This window comes from Vanessa tameamea, chromosome 30 (genome assembly GCF_037043105.1).
Source record: "Vanessa tameamea isolate UH-Manoa-2023 chromosome 30, ilVanTame1 primary haplotype, whole genome shotgun sequence".
In the NCBI taxonomy this organism is placed as follows: domain Eukaryota; kingdom Metazoa; phylum Arthropoda; class Insecta; order Lepidoptera; family Nymphalidae; genus Vanessa; species Vanessa tameamea.
In genome coordinates, this window is record NC_087338.1 from 462,822 (window position 1) to 485,167 (window position 22,346).

Sequence of the window (22,346 nt, forward strand, 5' to 3'; positions counted from 1 at the left end):
TCAATAAACTCGAGTATTTGATGAATATAAAATATTTAATCTAAACACATAATAATTAAAACGGAGCGGGGCGTCGGATTTACGAACATCTGTATATAAATCATTTTAAATATACATATACATATATATAAATCAATTGTTGTATTATAAGAAACAGGTAACGTCAGCATGGACATAATCTTAAATCATTTCCTAGAATTCTCTCTTACGAATCATCTATAAAAAACTTTTGTTTTACATTAAAATCTGCATAATCAACTTTAATATATATAATTTACAAATCCCTCGCTCTTATATACTTATATTTATTATATATCTCTTTACATAACATTTTTTTTATTTACAATAAATGCTTAATGAGCATGGTTACTTTTTTAAAATTTTTATTCTATTGTAAACTTGTTGGGTAATTGTTATTTATAATAATATTTACTTTGTTATAATCTAACTTTATTGGCACTGCACAGGATATTTTGTTAGGAGACGGCGAAATATTTAAAAGAACCATCTTCAGGCGTGATGAGGGTCAGAATTCGAGGTCGTAGTTTGCAACGTTCTGTACAAAATCGTTTCACTCCGTAACGTATGCGCACGCGGTTTATTTATACAAAACAATGACACGGTGACATTTATTAAAGATTTCATTTATGTCGACATTTTTTTTTTGCAATCGTTTGAATTAACAAATTTGTTTATCATAATTATAAAAAGTTTTAAATTAACTATGGCATGACATTTTCTTTACAGAACAAATTGGAGGGCACTCGTTAAGAGCATTCGTGTAACATTCGATCTCGGAGGAGAATAACACACGATACTGCCTGATATTGTTAATGTTCAAGAAATGTTTCGTTTCGCTTACCGAGACTACAATTGTCAATGAGGCGTTACTCAAAAGCTACTACTAAATAACTACTTACTGATCATAACTTTACGAAGCCGATTGAACAGTTTTAAAACGAGTAAGCTAAACAAATCGTAGCCGGGTTTAAATAATGTTCGCGAACGCTCTTAAAAATACAATTTTGTTGAATCCCATCAATTTTCTAATCGTTCTTCCCGATTCTGTCGTAGTAACGTGTCTTGTTGTTTGACAAAAAACATGACAAATATTCATTCCACAAACAACTATACTATACAACAAACTGCTTCTATAAAACATTTATTATTATATATAATGTTGGTTAGGTCAGAACATGTAAACTTTGATAATCAGCACATTTATAAAGTGAAACATTTGCTATTTTCAAAACGATTTTTCATCTTGTTTTTTGTGAAATAATAATTAGTCATGTTTTTGTCAACCGTACCATATTATTTGCAAATAAAATCGACAAACGCGTTTAAATTTTGCGTTATTTGAAGACGTTATAAAATTACAGTGGAACATTATTGGGCCTTGTATTGAATTAATGAATATGTTTAAGATATAATCGGGAAGAATTTTATTGGAAAATGTAATTTGAAAATTAAATTTTGGCTTAAAGTATGTATTTGTAGTCTATTCCAACCGAAAGAGGAGTGACAACAAAACAAAAATATCGTTTTTGATTAAATAATCTATGATATTCGTGAAAATTGTTTTGAATGTTTCGGAAAGTTATCGGATCTCTGGAAGTAAAATTTACGTGGATATAAGTAGTTAAGTGTAATAGTCTTGTATTATAAATAAAGATATGTTAGTCAAGAACTGTTCGTAGTGCATGTAGCTGAGCTGTTAGAAAGTCGCATATACTATGTTAACACAGTTTGTTGATCCGTGCTCCTTTTGCCATTGGAAGAGACTATGGTTATACCTTTGATTTAATTAATTTTTAATAATCAGCAGTTTTAATGAATATTTTCTTAATGTTTTGGAAGCCTTGTTTAATTTTAAGGAGTTCATCGTGAATTGGAATAGATATAGCGGTTTAATCTATCACAGTACGGTATTTTTCTTAATTTAACTGATTCGTAATGTTTAATTAATATTTCATAGACGACATAACATAGTACGTTTTATCGTAATTACTTGATTTCTTCATTATAATCTATCTATTGGTGTACCGCTTACGCTCGCCTGTCACGGTGGGGTGGGGGGAGGTAGGGTCGGGTGTCGCCTCGTGACGGCTGCTGCTCGTCGCGTGGTGGGCTCGGGCGGTAGCGCGGTGGTGGTTACGTTCGCGGCGCGACCGCTGCCGCCGCTGGTTTAGGTGGTAGTTTTGGAGCTAATCTGAAAAGTACATTTATATATTTAGTTATGAATGTTCAAATCAGAAACGGTGGATTAACTTTACAGATTACAAATCTGTGTGTTTTAAACACGGACACTACTTTTACACTAATCTTTTATATGTTTAGTATGATTATCTCTGTTTATATAATTTTTTAACTATTACTATCTACTTTCAATATCTGTAGCCTGAGGCCGGTACTCACGCGGCGGTGTGTCTCCGCTGCAGCAGCGCCGAGTGCGCCGGTCGCAGCAGCTCGGGAGGAGGAGGAGGCCGCGGTGGTAGCGGAGGAGGGCCACCACCCGCAGCCGGCGCTGGGGGCCCCGGCGCCGCGGGGGACGAGCCCGAGGGGGACCCGCCCGTCGCACACTCGTTCCACGACGACTGCGATGAGGATACATGTATTACAATCGGTCCCTGTTGTGGTGTATTGAAATCAAATCAAATTCCTTTATTAAATATAGATGCATTAAACTTACTTATTGATTGTCAAGCTAAACACTACCACCGGTTCGGAAAAGAAAACACCCTGACCTGAGAAGAACCGGCGAAAGAAACTCAGCGGGTCAAAAAAAATTATTCAGTAGTCATTTAGAATGCCGTAATTCCGTGGTCGGCGGCGCGTTGAAACGACTGCTTACTATCAGCTGGCTAAGGTTCGCAACGGAGCTTCGCAAAGTCGTTAATTTAATTGAGGTCCCACTAATGTTATCATATAACCACAGCCAGGTGGAATTGGAGGCCGTACCGTACGAACAAAACTACAAGCATTGCACTCTAAGTCTAGATGCGTGCTAGGTAAGTATAAGCGGGGCTCACGAGGTGCGGCGTGTGCGGCGCGGCGGAGTCCCGGCGGCGCCGCGGCGGCAGCGGCGGCGGGGCTGCGCCCTCCGCTGTAAGCACACGGTCACATGTATATCACACCACCACAGAATATAACAGGAATACGTCGTATCCGGCTAGAAGGACCGGCAGATTATTTTTTGATAAAGTCTCAAACGATCTTATATCATGTAAATGAAGGCATTATTTACGTTATCTATTATTAATATATCACTGTTAATACGCGTAAAGAAAGACATCGTCTTAATTTAATAACTTAAAACGTAAAAAGCATAGCAGAGAAATAATTGGATCTACTTACAATTATGATGCGCTGACGGCGAAGTCGCCGATGGGAAACTAAAGGCAGCTCTGAAGGTAAAAGTAATGAATTAGTAATTGTACTTTTATTTGTGTACCGAAAACACTTCAAGAGGGACCCATGAACGGTACTTAGGGCTTAGAGTGTCCAGGAAAGTCATTGTTTCAATAAAATCAATTATAATTATTACCTGTCTAGTAACAGCGGACTGATGGGTGGGGCAGGCGCAGGGGACCGCTTCGGTGACATGGCTGGACTTCTGTAATTAAATTATTTAATATTAATAAGTACTCAGGCTTCTCACAGGACGGTTGTGGACATATAAGTTGTATCTAGCAAGTACTATTATATGGTTCTAGGATATCATCTCACACGACAATCTTACACAAATAAACCTAATCCTGATTTAATCTAAAGTCCTTCAATCATAGTCTAACATCTAAACCGGGTACCATATCACTATGTTTATTTATACGTAAAATATATATCTTTAAGCAAGTATTAATTTACCTTACTGATATTTAAAACGAAGTTAAATATTTACAAGAGTTAAATTATTATTTGTAACAATTTCAAATATGCCATAACACTCTGAAACCAGATCAGGAAATGAATACTTTTTTTCCCATATATTTATACCAGATAACGTAGGGCACAAAACAGACATACAATTACTCTAAATTCAGTAATTAATATGATAAGTAATCACCTAGTTTTAATTTACAACAGATGATAAAAGCAAAATGAATTTCAATATATGTTTATTTTTCAAATTTTACGACCTCATTACTTTAGAATAAATAAATTATATCGACAAACTTCAGAAACAATCGAATATTAGTTTACAAAGTCGTTTGTCAAGCTTGTGATGGTCTGGGGATGCTTTGGCAATAATAAACCCGGCCATCTGATCAAAATCTAAAAATACTTGAAGAAAATGCCATTCCCTCTGGAATTAATGTAATCGGTCAAAATTTTCTTTTTCAACAAGATAATGACCCCAAACACATATCCAAATTGTGCCAGGGGTTTTTAGAGCAAAAACGAAGTGAAAAAGTTTTGCAAATTATGACGTGGCCCTCACAATCGCCAGATTTGTCTCCGAACGAATTAGTATGGGATGATTTTGTTAGAAAAGTGAAGAACCGGTGTCTATCGAACTCAGCACAGTTGTGGGAATATTTACAGGGCGAATGGAAGTCACTGGACTACGAGTACTAATCAAAAGAATGAGTAAGATTTGTGAACAAGTAATAAAAAAGAAATGCCACTTTGACGAAGCGAAAATTTAACGAAGACCGTTGACTTTTGTTCTTAACTGTCCTCAGTATATTTAACTGAATGCTAATCTAAGTTTTGATTGAAATTCAAGTGTAATAAAGTACACTTGATAAATATTACGGTGGTTTTAATAAAAATTACCCTAGTGATTCCAAACTTTGACTGTCAATTTACTTTCGAAAAAGTTTATTATTACTTACCGGAACAGTTCATGGTGCTTCGGACTCGGCAGAGGGCGGTCCGGGGGCTCGGGGGGTGGCTCGCACGCTGCTGCACACACATCAATCTTTACTAACTTAATATATATAAATTAGTTTGTGTGACCAATATATAACATATAATTAAATAGATCAATAAATATGATATAGTGTCGTACGAAAATCTCGAGAGTTGCTATAAATGATAGAATAGGGCGTTCGTTACCCGCATGAGGCGACGACGGCCTCCTCGGCACCACGGGAGGGGCCTCGTCGCGGGACTCGGGGCCCCCGCACGCACGCGGCAGCAGGGGCGGCACGCGTTCCTGGGAGAAATATCTCACGTGAGATTCGAAACGCAAATGGAAAAATTACGGTGGCGTGCAGAGAATTATTTGACCATTTAGAGAACCATAGAGTTAACTTATTCCTAATTTAAATTGCTTGCGGTGGTCCATGCTGCGCGCGTAGAACAGCTCGGCGTCCACGACGGCGGGGCCGGTGTGGCCGTGCGGGGGGGGGGGGGGTCTCACCTGCGGCGGCGGCGCGTCCTGCTTGCGGCACGCGAGGTGGTCCATGCTGCGCGAGTAGAACAGCTCGGCGTCCACGATGGCTCCGCGCGGCGACAGCGCGGCGCGGCGCGCGCTGCTGGAGCACGTGCTGCTGGAGCTCCACTTGCTGTGGGGGGGGGGGGCTTGAGTTAGGGGAGGCCGCTTCGTGGTACGTATGAGCAGCCGCCCATTTTGGACCATATTTGATTATATAATATTCACAAACTATGAGATACTATTCACCGATCTGTTTCAGACCTTCAAATATTAATCAAAGTGATAATTTCAAATTATATCGAAACTCACAAAGTGAGTACCTTCAGAGGAAGGAAATCCACTATAAATTGAACAAACAAACAAACAGACAGACAGACACCGAGCGTGGGGCGTGTAACAACAAACCGATCGTGCCTTGGCGAGTGGCTCTCCCGCGGGGACGGCGGCTCGTCCCGCGCCGACCCGCTGTTCCTGTGCACAGATTATAGTACATTAGATTGGCTCTACTTAGTATAAACAAAATCGCTTCCCGCCATCTATCCGCTTATATTTTGTAAGCTACGCAACATATTTTGATGCGGTTTTTAAGACTCCTTGATTTTACTCACAAAACAACTTAATAATTACATATTTTATATGGTTACTTAAAGACTAGATACTAGACTAAGTAGCAGTAATAGTTATGTGACATGGTACCTGTTGAGCGTGGCCACGGACTTGCTCTTGTCGAAGAGCGCCAGGCCCTTGTCGAAGAGGCTGAGCTGTCCGAGCTGAGCGAGCGAGCTGGAGCACGAGCGCTCCAGCCGGGGCGACGTCAGCGACCCTCGGTCTTCCCGGGATCCTGCGAAGGATCATTTGTGTTAATAAACCAGGATATCATGATGAAATATTAAATGTCATTTGTCACTAGTAACGAGATGTATTTTACTTTAAATATGTATGGGTTCAATTTAACAAATTTTTAAAATCAAATCCACCCAATCAACTATAATAAACTTTAAATATAAATTATAAAACGTCTACACAGAGAAGATTTGTCAAAAGAGTTTTACATACTTATTGTAAATAATAATTGTACGTCACATTGGCAAAATAATCTGTGCCCTTGCGACACAAATAAAAATAATAATTAAAAACAAACGAAAGATAAAGTATCAAGATTCCAAATCGTTGAGTGTACATTAGTGACAGTTACCGTGATCGTGTACAGGTAGCGACGCCACGGAGATACCATCCCACGTGCTCGTCGGCGACAGCTGAGCTACATCTAGAAAATAAACATAAATATCAACCCACTAGCTGAAACTGCGGTTCTAACCGCGCGAAATTTATAAAACACAAACTTCCAAACCCCGTTTTACCCCTTTAGGGGTGGAGTTTCGTGTTATTCGGAATCACCTTAAAATTAACCTACCAGCCAAATTTCAAGTTTGTTAAATCAATGTGGTATTTTGATTTTTATATCTATAGATAGATTATCGTAGTGCAATGATTATTTGTTAATAAAGATGTGCATTGAATTTTCATTGTTTAGCATTTGCACCCGTAGACAACTTGCAAACCAAAGGAAAATCGTACATTATCACGCACTCAAGGTTTACTATTACACACAGCATTCAAAACAGGAAATATTGGCATTTAGTGGTACAAATATTGAATATTTGTTAATATTCCTTTTTAGAAAAAAGAAAAAAAAACTATAAATCACTAAATTGATATATTTTTTTGTTGTCTCTACTATTAGTCGTTTCACGCACACAAGACACCTTGAAAGCACGAACATCACTCACACTAATGAAAATCGATAATAATTTAATTAAATAAATAGATCTTTACTGTATTTTATGCTGATTCCTGTATGGTGTCGAATTTAAATTAAAGTCTACTTGTATAAAGAATATTTTGATATGTGGACGGTACCTTACACGCGACCAACTAACGTTGAAAAATAAATACGACAGTGGTATACTCACTTGTGTTGTCATCGGAGACCTTCACCTTGACAGGCTTCAGTGAGAGGTCAGGGTATCGTCGTGGCTGGACAAAAAATAACATTGTATCGCATCGTAATCGTGTGTTTTAATTTATTTCGATAATAGGAGCTCTGTATATATTTTATATACAAAAAATTTTTTTTTATGATATCGGTTGGCGGACGAGCAAATAGGGCCTGATGATAAGTGGTCATCACCGCACATAAACAATGGTGTTATGTGTTGTGGTGTGCTGTATGAAATATTAACCATTCCTTACATGCCAATGCGCCACCAATCTTGGGAACTAAGATTTTACGTCCCTTGTGACTGTAGTTACACTAGCTCACTCACAAACCGGAACACAACAATACTGAGTACTGCTGTTTGGCGATAGAATAACTCATGAGTGGGTGGTACCTACCTAGAGAGGCTTGCACAAAGCCCTACCACCAAGTAAGTGTTGTAAGTCGTCTGTACATGAATGTCCAAGACATTTTTTTTTGTACAAATAATTTAGAAAAATGCAAGCTATAGGGCTGTATCATGCAAATTAATGCAGTTTATGATACACATGATTATAATGGAACTACTCACGAATTTCGGCATTTGCTTGAGAGGCATCCGCGGTTCGATCTCGAGGCTTTTCGCGTAGAGATAGTCTGTCACCTCTTTGTCGTCCATGCCAGGGAACGGCTCCAGCGAGTCCAGAAACGCCTGGAATAACAAAGTTGTTTTCCAATTATTATATTAGTTTGGTTTAAAAAAATATATGTCCTCTTAATAGAATTTTACATGCATAGTGGTCAATTTAATATACTACCCAATTGCTTTAACTATATTACTGTTGTGTTGTGTGTGCGTGAACACAGACAAACGTCTATTGTCACCTTTCTGAATGAGAACAAAAGCAGGACCGATAGCATTACTTGCGCACTGAAACTGCTGAGTATATCTTTTTTTAAAAACTGAACAAATTTTATTTAGTTCCTAATTGAGATTAGAACCTCGGATTTTATCATCTGTAGCCGTATAAACTAGCTAGTAGAGCAGTTGCCAGTAGGATAACATTTTGCATTTGAATAGTAAGCGGTTAAATTGTATATATACCCTCGTCCGAGGCTCGACCGTGAGACAGTAGGGCTGATTCTGATACTGCTGGATCTCTCCCGTGATCTCCGCCACCTTGCGACGTTTCGAGAAGTTGATCAGTTCCGAGTTCGGCAGGTAGTCTGAAAAATTTGACGAATGGGTCAAACATGATAACCGAGAGGTCAGGGACAGCCGTCGGCACGAGTCGCTCACCGAGGTTCCCCTCCTCGATGTGCAGGATGTTGGTGAGGTACATGCCCAGGAAGGGCACGCAGGGCGGGTTGATGCTGCGCAGGCGCTCCTGGTAGCGGCGGAAGTGGTCGGAGTTGAGGTCGCGCAGCTGGTGCAGCGCGCGCGCCAGGCGCGGCGGCAGCAGCGCGAACGTGGCGCGCAGGCGGTGCACGGAGGCCGAGCCGCACGCCGCCACCACGCCCAGCACGCCGTTGAAGTTGTTGAGGTCCCGCAGCGCCAGCGCCAGCTCCAGCAGCCGCGCCAGCACCGCCGCGCGCTCCTCCAGGTTCTCGCTCTCCACCACCCACTTCTCCATCCAGCGCGTGAACTGCCGACAGGGGGCGCCACTTTATAGTATACGTATATCGATGTTTGAAGGGAGCAAAATGCGTATTGTATATATATTTGAATACGTCATGAAATGTAGAGCGATATAGTTAACTCACGTTAGTCGTATGCTTGATAATCCTCAGCAAGTTGGGGCTGGTCTTCTCCTTGTCTTTTTTCGTCCACACGGCCCCAACCAGCTCCGAGGGTTTCACCTGATTTAAAAATAAAAAATTCACCATATTGTTAAATACATAGAGCAGGTATTTCGAACTATCCTGGGTAAATTTCATACCCCTATTTAAGTTTAAACATTGTAATATAAAGGGTCATATACCCCCTCCAGTAAAGGGGTCCTACTTTTTGGATAGACTTCTGCACGCTCAGTCAGATAGATCTCACCTGCCGATAGAGCTGGAATTCCAGCAGAGTTAGCTGGCGGGCCAACTCCAGCGGGTGCAGCGCGAGGGGGTGCCAGTTATACCGCTCGGGGTCATCCACATGTCGCAGCGGCGCGGGGGGCGAGCGGTCGAACACGTGCGACACGCCCCCCGGGCCCGGGCCCCCACACGACACCGCCGCGCCCGGCAGGGCCCCCCCACCACCGAACTCCGCCTCGCCTTGGCCGCTCTGTGCGCACTGTGAACATACAGAGGTAGTTTGAGGTTGGCTTTCAAAATAAACTTTGTAAAGCATTTTAAGCCCTATCGAATTACTCTAATCCGACATCCAATTTCTAATCATTGCTGACCTTTCTTTGAACGGTTTTGAGCACGCTCTGGACCCACTTCTTCATCGGTTTCCCGTCAACGGACTCCAAAAATGCGATGAGCTTCTCCAACAGTGCCGGTTCTCTTTCGAAATCGTAGAAGTGTTGATCCACCCAGTGACGAAGTACGTTTATTACACTGTAAGAATTAAAAAATACAATCAATGTCAAATTATTGATTAGTATTATTAATTTAAATACTCGTACATGCACTAAAACCTTAGACAATAAGATGTTATGTCACTTGTTCCCTGTAGTAACACTGGGTCATTCGCCCTTAAAATTGCTGTTTGACGGTAGAATACCTACTGAGTGGGTGCTACCTACCCTGATGGATTAGCACAAAACCCTACCAGCCAACAAAATTGATTCAATACAAAAGTATTACACCTGATAATTTGACTGCAAAATTGGACATTTCTTGCACTTCTTGGTTCTCGAGTATACATACCGGAACTTGACAGGCTGCTGGAACTCCTTCCGGTACCTCTTCCAGTCCTCTCTGGCGGTGTTCTTGCTCAACTTCTCTGCGTCGCTACTGGCCGACATCTCCACGCACTCCGCTATAGCACACAAGTGAAAATTTTATATTAAAAAAAAAAAAAACATTTTATATATGTTTGTGTTACTATACTTATATTAAGGTAGTATGTATGTAATGGTCGGCATTAGGCTTTTGAACCATAATGCGAATGTTGATATCCGACATCAAACACGTGTTCAACTCATTGGGATATGGGTATTATGGATCTAAAATGAAGCTGGCCAGGAGAAAATACAGGTGTTCAGACAGTAGCAAGGCAATTACTACACTATAGTGTCCAAGAACTGTATACAATAACGCTGGTCCTCCGTGTAAGATGAATAGATGACAAAGCAAAAGTCGAATGATGAACTTGGTTAAGACTTGCGCAGGACCATGTGTTAAATAGACAAGAGAAATCTTATACATAGCACAGTGCGAAGCGCGGTTGATGATCATTATGCACATGGAAAGATATTTTGTATTATTTTAGCATCTTGTTATAAAAAGGGGGGACATTTTTATAATTCAAAATTAATCATGCCATAATTACATACAGAGACAAAGGGGGCTAATTTAAACAACAAGCGCTTCTAGTATGATTGAATACACAACATATACAGACCATAAATGGTAGCAGAACGTAATATATGTATATATTTATATATATGAATGTGGTCTAGATTGCGGTTTTACTTAGACAAGCACCAGCGAGTATTCAAGTGTGAGTAACAGACAAGGAAAACATCATTAAGAAACCAGCATTTGTCCTAAAATCCAACTACATGCCATCGCCTCCCTCTAAGGGAACCTTTGCCAAACTGCAAGACATGAACTGACTTAAGCTATTTAAAACTTACAAATATTAAAAAATATATAAAGTTCTATTAATAATTCAAACAATAATTAAATGCATTTGATGGCTGCAACAGTGTAAAGTCTACTTCAGGTGTACAGTACCTATATCGAGGTCTAAATCCAGCAACGAAGCGTTCGGACTGATATCCTTCTTCGGAGTCTTGATCCGAGGGGCTGGCGTGTTAGGGTACAAGCGAGCGTATTGTTAGTTCGATTAGTACGTGGTGTTGGGGGCGGTGGGGGGTGGTGTCGGGGGGTGGAACGCACCGGGTCGCGGCGCGTCGTACACGAGGTGCGGCTCGGGGATGTCGAAGCGCTCGATGAGCAGGTCCAGCAGCTCCGCGGGCGAGCAGAAGGAGCGGTAGGTGGTGAGGAAGGTGCGCACGAGGTTCAGGTCCGCGTGCACGTGGTAGGTGAGCCGCTCCACCAGCTTCAGCAGAGTCGCGCCCTGAGACAGACATAAATTATAAGCTAATGTAGTGCCAATAGTGCTAGTCTGGGTTTGAACACACGATAATCAGGTTATGATGAATGACGACCTCCGTGGTGGAGTAGTGTGTATCCTGGTTTTCATGGGTACGCCACTCCGAGGTTCCGGGTTCGATTCCCGGCCGAGTCGATGTTCATTAGTTTTCTATGTTGTCTTGGGTCTGAGTGTTTGTGGTACCGTCGTTACTTCTGATATTCCTTAACACAAGTGCTCTAGCTACTTACATTGGGAGCAGAGAAATGTATGTGATGTTGTCCAATATTTATTTATTTAAATATTATTTTTTTTATATTTTTTACATTTATTATAAAGAACTAATAAATATCCGTTAAATGTCTACGACTCATATCTTGCAGGTAGTGAGCGACGATGTAAATCATCCGACAATATATTTCCATAGTACCTAAAAACCCTTCTCAGAGCGTCGAGGCCTCACCTTGATGAGGGGCGCGTTCCCGGGGCGCTCCTCCAGCACGATGTTGTCGGTGCAGTCGGGCTCCGCGAACCGGTACAGCGACGCCGGCGGCAGCTGCAGCGGGTGGCGACGCTCCAGGTCCAGCAGGATGCTGCACGAAGGGAAACAGAACTAAGCTTAGCACCCAATAGCTTATTCTAATATTTGTTTGAATAAGAATCTGGAATCTAGGCCGGCAGGCATTCGTTGTGAGAACAGTGGATGACAAACTAGTAAGGTTAATTAAGTTTAGAAACTAATTAAATGTACACACACAAACGTGAACCTGGAACGATCATAAGGGCGCATTTTCATTGGTCGATAAGGCCCGCATTCGGGGTGCGGGAGATTTCTGTAACGCATGCCATAGGGCCCGCAAAGAGTTTATCGTTTTCACTGGTCGTCAGAGCCCGCATACGGGGTGCGGGTGATTTCTATAACGCATGCGATAAGGCCCGCATGCGGGGAGCCATTTTCACTGGTCGTTAGAGCCCGCACTTGAAGTGCGAGAGAATTAGGCACCTACAGTTTGGCAGTGGGTTTTGAGATAAGCAGACGTACTCGACATGGATCAACAATTATTGCTTTGTGGAGCAATTTTGACTGTTTGCGGTGTATTAAAAAAGAAATTAATAACTTCTTTGAAGAAAAAGAAAAAGGGATTTTGGATGCGTAAATAAACAGCGTTAATAATATAAATAATGCGCGTAGTATTGATGACGTCTAATGAATGACTGAACGGAGGCGAGTCACCGCATGCTTTGTATCGACCGAGTTATCGACTGACTAGTTTCATTGGTCGTTATCCCGAATGCGGATATCACCCGCACACGTTTAATCGACCGAGTTATCGACCAGTGGTTTTCATTGGTTGTTAGCTCGCATGCGGGTACTCCCCGCAATCGGGCTAACTACCGACTTATCGACCAATGAAAATGCGCCCTAAGTATTGTATAGTGTGTGTTATATGCATGTGTGTGTGTGGGCATCACCTGTCGAGACTGCGGTCCAACATGGGCTTGGTGTTGAGCAGTACGAGGTCAGCCATCCAGCTGCGCTTGTCAGCGCTAGAGGCGGCCGCCAGTAGCACAGGCGGGCCCACGCGTGGGCACAGCTCGATGAGGTTGCGGCCCTCTGCGGACACGTAACAGTGGTTACTTCTCAGTCGTTTGGCTCAGGACATATGATTACATTAAGTCATGATCTCGTCCAGACATCATTTATATTTCGATTACCATCCTGGTGGTCAAGTTAGATGTCATTGTCATGTCAAAGGATTCAATTGAATGCAAAACTACCACTCATATTTATGTATGCATGTGTATCTTCTATAAAAAAAAAACTACTGAAAACCCTGTAAATCACCATATTTCCAAATGGATTTCATTTGGTAGTAAAGCTTTATGCTGGTCCATCAAGTTCAGCAACCACTGATCAGATATTCAACCACAACAGCGATACTTAGTTTTGTTGTGTTAGGAATGGTTATATTTACGGTCTATGGTCAGTGGTGACTACGTACAATAATGACTAAATATGTAGTGGCTTTATCGCTTTCAAGAGCCAACTTAAACAAAAATACATTTTGAATAATGAGACAATTAAATTCATATGAACTATATCAGAATCAATGAATATCTTGAAACTATTTTACTAAATTTTATTTTAATACATAGCAAGTAAACTATCCGTTGAATCCAGAAATATCTCAATCAGTATGGCGATACGTCCAGTATGGCAGATGTTAGCAGATATATTCTAATATAATTTGTTTGTAGTATTTAATACCTGTTCGATGTTAATATACTCCTAACATTCTTACCTTCGCCGTCAGCTCGATCAACGATCTTCAATTTCCGTATATGTAATTTTTCTTTTAATTTTAATTGCTGCAAACCACCCGACGTAACACCACTATTTACAGTTACCTGCAATAAATATTAAATTTATTTTATTAAGACAAAATTAAAAAATTAAAATAAGTTTACGTCTCGGGACGCCCGAAGTGATAACTTAAATTGTCCGAAATACAGCTAGCGCTGTCCATGACTCCTCCTCCTGCTCTCTCATTCTAATCCATTGGATTTGGAGAGCAGGAGCTTGCCTGCCGCTGCCGTATGCATAAGAGAAAGGGAAGCCAGACAGACTGGTTTCGTAACGCGTTACGTAACGTAGCGGTTTACCCACCTATAAGAAGTTGTGATAACTTCAAAAAAATATTCTAAATATTCCACAACATCGACCATAGACTTTTAAACATATTTAGACATATTTTTTATGAAAGATGCGTATGACACACACAATGACATAAACCTTTATAATGAAAATTACGATGACGATTACGTTGCATTTATCTGAGGTTATAGAGCACCGAGATCATGATTCACGGAGACCAGCTAAACGCGCTGGCCGCACTATTCTGCTCAGTTATGTGACAACACTGTTCCCGCAATCCGACACTTCTTGAGACAGTCAAACTTCAAACTGCTATTACAGGAAACCTGATCATATTCTATTGGACCGCCTGATGTTTGTAGCAAAGGGTTCGAGGTCTTAAGACTTAAAAATTGGAAACCAATGAGGTAGTTATTGTTGTAATACGAATAAGATAGATTTTCGCGCACGTATAAACTTACCAGACTAGTGACGGGCTTACAGAGAAGTAGTAGTCCGTCGAAGAGGAACGCCCGGCGCTCCGCTATCCGCTTGCCGGGACCGATTTTCGACAGCGAATCCTCTGGAATTGGAAATTATTTTTATATAGTAATATATTATTATCACTAGGATTTTTTTTTAACATTACGTTCTATGTCGTCGAGGCATTATCTTATATATCGACGGGTCCATAATAGACGGCGCTGGTAAGAGAAGATCGTCACTGGGGGGTCGCTGTCAAGTTCGCGACGGTTTTCGTGGTTGCCGAAGTAATGTAAAGCGGTGCGTGCGTACGTACCGCGTATGAACTCGTTGCAGCAGTGCGGCACGTCGCGCGCGTCCCAGTTGTCGACGAGGCGCGCCAGCTCGCCGCACTTGTCGATGGCCAGCTGCCGCCGCGCGCGCCACAGCGAGCGCACCGCGCCCTCCCTGCGGCCCACGGGTTACTGACGCTAAGCCCCGACCACGCTCCACCCGGCCGAGCCGGGGGACTCAGTCGTTACTCTTTTGCGACGTTTCAAATCATTTTTTAGCAAGACATTGGAATTCATAAATCGTCGGAGTTAAAAATATCTGCGGATCATTTCGCGGACATTTTGGGTTCGAATAAGCAACGAATACTGAAAACTCTGCACTCACAATTTCGGTCCGTTTCCCAGCGCCTTCGTCAGCAGCTTCTTTATCGGATGCAGATTGCACTCCACCTGCGAACACGGAGCGGGTGAGTAAGGCGTGGGAGGGCGGGGCGCGGCGGGGGCGGCGCTCGCGGGGGGGCAGCGACCTGCTTGAAGCTCTCGCGGTCGTCGGAGGCGGGCGCGGCGGTGAGCAGCGCGCGCACGTAGCTGTGGTACAGCAGCACGTGCGCCACGGGCGCCAGCAGCAGGCGCGGCAGGCAGTACTTCACGGCCAGCCGGAAGCCGTGCCCCGCCGTGTCCAGCCGCTCCGAGCGCTGCGGGGGATTACGATACAGGGCATATTAAACCACCCCAAAAACTAATAATATTTATAAACTGGAAAACTGGGTCGTTGATGGAAATCTCGAAACTCAGGCATAACAAAAAAAAACTTTTTGTAACTTAAAAAAATTATCAGAGACTATTTCTATCTACACTCATACCTACCGATCCTATTTCATAACGACGACCTAATAGTTTTCTTATCTCCGTAACAGTTAAGAATTTACTAGATACTTGGAAGGTTAGTCTTAGATAATTTACCACGGGATCGTCCACAATCTTCTGCAGCGCTTCCCTCGACTCCTTCTTCGTGACGATGTTCGCGTAGCGCACGTACGCACGGAACTCTTCCACCTCGGCCAGTTCTGAAAATTTTACATTTAGAGTTTAGTCCGCGTACGATTATATAAGGTAGATTGAGAACATTTTGAACTTGGGAGGGTTTTGTGTAAGCATACTAGAAGTTCATAATCCTAGTAGGTGAACCAAGGAGAGGACCTCTTGGGAAACTTTTAAAAACTGATAAAATAACTAACTGTTCACTCACATAAAAACAGCCACTTCCATCTCGGCGTTTATTAAAATTACTTTCGATTTAAAATTTCAGATCGCAACGCTACCTTCGAAGCAGCTCCCGATGTAAGGCGTGTGCGAGTCCTGCGACATCTCCATGGCGTCCTCCAAGTTGCCGAGCAGCGTCACCGTCAGCTCGTATATGTCGACGATGTTGCCGAAGATCAGGGATATCGTCTGAAAGTTTAATATTAGAAGAATGATAACCTCAATTTAGGTAGGATTCAGTTACCGCACTTATTGCTCCAGAGAGGCTGGTGTAAATTAAATTGTTTGCAATTATTATGATAATGAGACGTCATTATCACCTCTTGACCGACATCGGTTACGGTGACCGTTCAAACCATTTTTAGGAACCAGCCAACCGACATATTATAATCCATAAGTGTGTACACAGACACAGGTCCATCCCCTATTTGTTTACTTTGACAACTATAAGAGATTATGAACGACAGGTACTGTCGGCTGAGGGTACCGTACCTTGCAGTCGCCGTCCAGGATCTTGTCCAGCTCGTCCTTGAAGACGCGCACGACGAGGTTGAGGTCCCGCAGGAAGGCGCGCTCGTCGGCCAGCAGGTCGCGCACCAGCTCGCCGTAGCCCTGCGCGCGCGAGCCCGCCGCGCTGGCGCCGCCCGCCAGCGCCGGCTCCTGGTAGAACACGTCCACCAGCACCTGCGCGCCGAGGACCGGTTGGATATTTTATTCTCTGAGCCAAAAGTAGTTCCTACTTTGACAATAAGTGTAATGTGTCTGCATATATTGAATAGGGTAACAGCCTGTAAACATCCCACTGCTCGGCTGAGGCCTCCTCCCCTTCTAGGAAACATTTCGAAGATAATTCACAGAATTTCATTAAAATTATACAAGAATGTTTCCTCATCGATGTTTTCCTTCAGCGCCGAGCACGGACTAATTATAAACACAAAAACCCCAGTTGCCTCACTGGCTCGAAAGCGTGCATCTTAACCGATGTTTGCGGGTTCAAACCCAGACAAGCACCACTGGATCTCCTATGCTTAATTTGTCTAAATTCAATAAAGAAATATAAATACAAATGGCGCACCTTGTCGGCACACATCGCCGTCTTGATGTCGCTCGTCGTTATCACTTGGTAGCCGCTCTTCTGCGATATCGTTTTCACGAACGTGCCGGACAGCCGGAGGATGTCGGTGCTGACGTACTCCAGCACGCTGGTCATACACGCCGACACCGACGTATCGATCTTGTACAGGAGCACCTCCTGAAACACGGACGTTTACATTTATTCGATGACCAACATTGATGAATTCTAATTTTTAAACATTTTTTTTTTTTATGATGTCGGTAGGCGGACGAGCAGATGGGCCACCTGATGGTATGTGGTCACCACCGCCCGTAGACAATGGCGTTGCAAGAAATATTAACCGTTCCTTACATCACCAATGCGCCACCAACCTTGGGAACCAAGATGAGGAAACTGAGTACTGCTGTTTGGCGGTAGAATATCTGACGAATGGGTGGCACCTACGCAGACGGGCTTGCACAAAGCCCTACCACCAAGTAAATTTCTGCCTTGTATTCTTAAGATTGTTATTCTTCTGTACACTAGCCATTTGCATACGGCATATTATAGTGCAAAGTATTCTCTTTTACAAGGTACATGACCAAGGCTTTCAAGAGCTTATCAAATCACAAATGTGATGGAGATTTCTTGACAAAAAAAAACGGTAACTTTTACCTGGTGTTTGAACACAGGTCTTGGGGATCGACGCCAACACTACACAACTTTAGCATTAAGGATTAATGTTACTACATTAGCTCAGACGTTGAATTTTTATTCTTCATACCTTCTGCAGCAGGTGGTGGATCTTCTCCAGTGGTAGCACCAACTTTTTCCGTCTCACGCTGGATGGATCACGCGTCTCGCCGATAGCCCAGCTGTCCAGCGGCGTGGGGAACGTACGCGCGACGCGTTCCTCCACATCCTGAACATAAAAATCATATTTTTATATATCAAACTACGCTCTTGGGCAAAGTAAAGTAAAAAGTCAAGTGTACTTATTTGTATTGGAAATGGGGAGGCAGACAAAATGACTAAGGTAACACTTTCAAGTATCTCCTCCCCTTCACACGCGTACATAGTCGTGAGCGGCTCTACTACGGGATGTCAGATTGAACGTAGACTGAACTGAGTACCAGGTATAGGGCACAAGGACCTTCTTTAGTTGTTATCGGTGAATTATTTACAGCTTACAAATAAGATGTGATAAAATTACCTGCGCAGTGAGCGGAGGCGGCACCGCGCACAGCATTGCCAGCAGCTTTAAGCAGAGCGACTCGACGAATTCCAGCGCGCTATCCTCCGCGGTCAGCGTCGGGTGTAGCGACACAAGGATCTAGAAAAATTTATCAAGAGCATTCATTAAAGCATCTATTCGATAGTAATTTTTCACTTGCTAGTATAATGTACTCGATGGTAGGGCTTGGGTAGGTACCACCCACACTTTCTAGTACTAGGTTCCAGGTGCAGGCACAAGGAACATAATATCTTAGCTACCAAGGTTGACGTCATATTGGTGTGATGTGTATCTGCAGCTACCAATTTACACTTCTGCCTACATTTAATATAAAAAAGTGTCTAGTGGCTGCTTTTAAGACTACAGATCCCTAGATCGTATGTTGAAACCTCGAATAGGACCTACAGGGAAGTTTAATTTACTGTTGACAGATTCTAAGTAACAGTCTGGAAATAAGCAGTGTTAACAGTCATATGTATTGAAATATTGTAATGCCATTGGTCCCTCCTGAATTCCTTTCGTTTGTGTCAAGGGAATAGAGTATAATATTTCCTATTCATGCTATAGCCTAGTCTCCCTTAAGAATCGACTGTCCATCCGTCCATCACTCTAGGGTGAAGACTTACTCTGTTTATATAGGGTATTATTTGAAGATTCATTGGAATCTTACCCACTGAAATCCCTGCAACCGAGTACTGTACTACTCCATTACAAAGGATTCACCACTGACCATTTGTAATTCAAGGTCTAAACATTCTATTACCACATAGAACTGGAGTAAAAACATTAATAAAATCAGTTTATATTTTTCTGTAGAACTTAAATCTCACAAAAGGATTAACAATTTAATATAAAATATGAAAATTAAATATTCAACTTTAGTTATACATTCTGCAGATATATGCCTATATTACAGGTCACTGGGGCTCCAACTATCTACCAATGTTAAATCAATAACTTCTAAGTAATAAATTTAATAACAAATCGTTTTTATTTGCCAAATAATCTACAGGAATTAAGTTCAAAATTTTATAGAAGTTGACTGAAACATGTAACATAATCCATACAACTAGTATTATAAAGGCGAAACTTTGTATTGATTATTCTTTCACACGAAAACTACTGAATGGATTTTAATGAAACTAAAAAATAATATAGCTTATACATCAGAAAAACGCATAGGCTATAATTTATAAATATATCTTGTGAATAATACCTGACAACCAACCCCTAAAACACAAGCGCAAACAACAACTAGTTCTTAAATCTTGTTAAATTGTGTAACAACAGTTTTGTGATGTGATTCTGTGATGTAAAAGAAGTTAAAACTAGGAGATTTCTATTTTGATTTTAATTTTAAATAGTCATTAAATTCTCATTTAATTATTGATTTCGAAATAAATTATATATAAATATACTTTTTTAGTATTCTTATATACATTTTCTTGTCTAAAAACTGTTGTTATCACTGTTTGTTTCGCCCTGAACTAAAGCACCATTTACAAGAATAACAATAAAATGAATAGCATAAAAACCTTCTACATGAAACATACAGCTTATTTCAATATAAGAAGGAAAGATACAAAAATCAAAGATATATGTATTAAAAAAAAAAAAATGCTAATAGCTGAACTGTTTTATGCACTACAAACAGTTCTTAAATATATCTGATATATCTTTTATTTATAATATAAACACTATTCAACTCAAATACTTATATTCTTTATAAAATATAGTACTACTAATAAATTTAACTTATATCATAAATTATTTATCCTATAATACTATAATATTGCATAAATTAATAGTCAAATGTTGTTTTTTTTTATATTAAATAATATTTTCGTTGAATAAACTTCATATGTCCCATATTTCAAGGCACTTGGCCATTTACATATATAGTATTTTAAATTTATTAAATGTATATTTAATTAATTTCATCAATTAACTAACATACTATATAAATTAGTTTTATATTAACATGTTATTCTAACGTTTCAGTAGAGAGACCTCTGTTTAATTACTTTTTGTCTGTTCTTAATAGTAAATAAAATAACTCTACTGTTCATATGAAATAAGTTAAGTGGTCAGGTAAAGGGGTCATCTGATAGCTATCACTATAGTGATAGGTCACCGCTTTCTATAAACATTAGTACTGTAAGAAATATTAACAATACTTTACATAGTCAATACACTGGCAATGTTGGAAACTAAGTTTTTATATATCTGTAGATACACTGATTCATTCATCCTTCAAACTGGAACACAACAAGTCAATGCTTAGTATTGTCGTAGAATATCACATATTCTACTGCCAAACAGCAATCTGTTGAGCAGTAATATGTGATGAGTGGGTTGTGCCTACCCTGACAGGCTTGGACAAAGCTCTTCCACCAATTAAAATTTAATTAAATAATATATAAGCATTGATGGTATTAGACTCTATATAACACACACTTGATCACAAAGTTATTGTCTTAAGTACTGTCAAGTCAAAAAACTCAGTAATCTTTAATGTTACAGATTTGGTTATTCTTATCAAAATAACTTTGTTTTAATTATGTCATAATATAATATTAATAAAAGGCTTATATTTACTCCCTTCATTAGAAAAAAATATATTAGTATAGTTTCAAAATGTTTCGTAAATAGTGTGTTATAAAAGAAATACTAAAGTTAAATACAATTAAATTCTGTATATAATGAAATAAATTAATCCAAAACGCATCCTTGACCCATCTAGATTTCGTTAGTGACCTCGATTTCTATGCTATACGTAAATTTACGCCGTTCTATACAAAATTATAAGTGTATTTTATTGAACTTGGCCCACTATCACAAATGAAGGGCTTCGATAACTGCCATATTTAGATTTAAAAGACGAAACTATAGCAAATAATATTTGGTAAATAAAGAAAGTTGGTAAATTATACCAAATCTTTTAAGATATTAAGATATATAATAGATGAACTGTCGTTTTCGTCCAAAGTCAACTGAGGCAATGTTTTGAACGGAATATGACATGTTGTATACAAACCTTTCGGAATGAATTGATGAACAGTCCGCGCCATTTCTCCGCATTCTCGGGGTCCTGGAAATCGTAACCCCGGCTCTCCTCCACTGTGGGCAGCATATTGGCCGGAGCACCCGCGCCGAATTCATGTAAACACTTTTATATCACGCAACTAGAAAGAACACCATCTCGCTTCACGCGAATTATTCACAGCTTCTTATTAATTAACACTGAACAATGACACCAAAAAATATATCGTATAATGGAATAATATATATAATAAATTGTATTAGCTTAATTATAACAGGACATCACATAAATTATTCTTTGATTCATCTAATCGGCAAAACGACGCCATTTTCGATTTATTTACAAGTACGTTCCCTTTGGATATCAATATTGGTTTCTGAAGACAAAAGTGATTTTTGATTGGTTCATAGAGAATGATGTCAAAGAAATGCACGTTTACAATTGGCTAGGAGACGTTTGACGTTATTGCACTTACACCAATCCACAGATTACTGATTATATAAAGCTAAGTTAATGCTATTGAGGCATACACTTATAATTATTATAACTTTCTTGATTGTTTTTTGTTACTTTTATTTTCACTTATATGTTTTATTTATAAAATTAAAAAAATTAAGTGAAATTATACTATACTATACGGAGAGAGCTCTAATAATAGTAATAAATATAATGTATAAGACTTATTAAGTAAACAAAGATTAAATCAATCTAGGCTATACATATAGAAACAATATCTTATAATT

General features: G+C 40.4%; 1 protein-coding gene across 2 annotated transcripts; it reads right to left on the bottom strand.

Annotated features, from left to right (window-relative positions):
* Positions 1 to 1,402: 1,402 nt before the first annotated feature.
* On the bottom strand, positions 1,403 to 21,981 carry Sos (Son of sevenless). Of its 2 annotated transcripts, XM_064220012.1 has the most exons (35): positions 21,598 to 21,981; positions 18,540 to 18,659; positions 18,111 to 18,248; positions 17,348 to 17,524; positions 16,765 to 16,956; positions 16,332 to 16,461; positions 15,973 to 16,076; positions 15,537 to 15,704; positions 15,395 to 15,459; positions 15,054 to 15,184; positions 14,737 to 14,837; positions 13,923 to 14,028; positions 13,093 to 13,234; positions 12,083 to 12,212; positions 11,424 to 11,604; positions 11,259 to 11,330; positions 10,227 to 10,338; positions 9,758 to 9,914; positions 9,409 to 9,645; positions 9,126 to 9,221; positions 8,662 to 9,007; positions 8,467 to 8,588; positions 7,954 to 8,073; positions 7,357 to 7,420; positions 6,579 to 6,650; positions 6,080 to 6,224; positions 5,789 to 5,854; positions 5,369 to 5,498; positions 5,062 to 5,161; positions 4,839 to 4,908; positions 3,548 to 3,616; positions 3,358 to 3,407; positions 3,033 to 3,106; positions 2,419 to 2,597; positions 1,403 to 2,212 (listed from the first exon to the last, which is right to left on the bottom strand). In XM_064220012.1, exons 1-35 carry the CDS (start codon positions 21,691 to 21,693, stop codon positions 2,155 to 2,157), a joined length of 4,320 nt encoding a protein of 1,439 aa, XP_064076082.1. In that variant the 5' UTR covers positions 21,694 to 21,981; the 3' UTR covers positions 1,403 to 2,154. The 2 variants fall into 2 exon arrangements, with proteins under 2 accessions (XP_064076082.1, XP_064076081.1); XM_064220011.1 differs by lacking the exons at positions 1,403 to 2,212; positions 2,419 to 2,597; positions 3,033 to 3,106; ... (4 more) ...; positions 5,369 to 5,498; positions 11,259 to 11,330 and having other exon boundaries at positions 5,554 to 5,854; positions 21,598 to 21,975.
* Between the last annotated feature and the right edge of the window lie 365 nt (positions 21,982 to 22,346).

What these genes read in the sequence shown, in the direction of transcription:
- Sos (XM_064220012.1), bottom strand. Translation starts at nt 21,693, where the DNA reads ATGCTGCCCACAGTGGAGGAGAGCCGGGGTTACGATTTCCAGGACCCC. An exon ending in TCCACCACCTGCTGCAGAAG is followed by an intron (nt 17,525 to 18,110) that starts GTATGAAGAATA and finishes TCCGTGTTTCAG; the next exon opens with GAGGTGCTCCTGTACAAGAT. An exon ending in GCTACCTGTACACGATCACG is followed by an intron (nt 6,225 to 6,578) that starts GTAACTGTCACT and finishes GATCCTTCGCAG; the next exon opens with GATCCCGGGAAGACCGAGGG.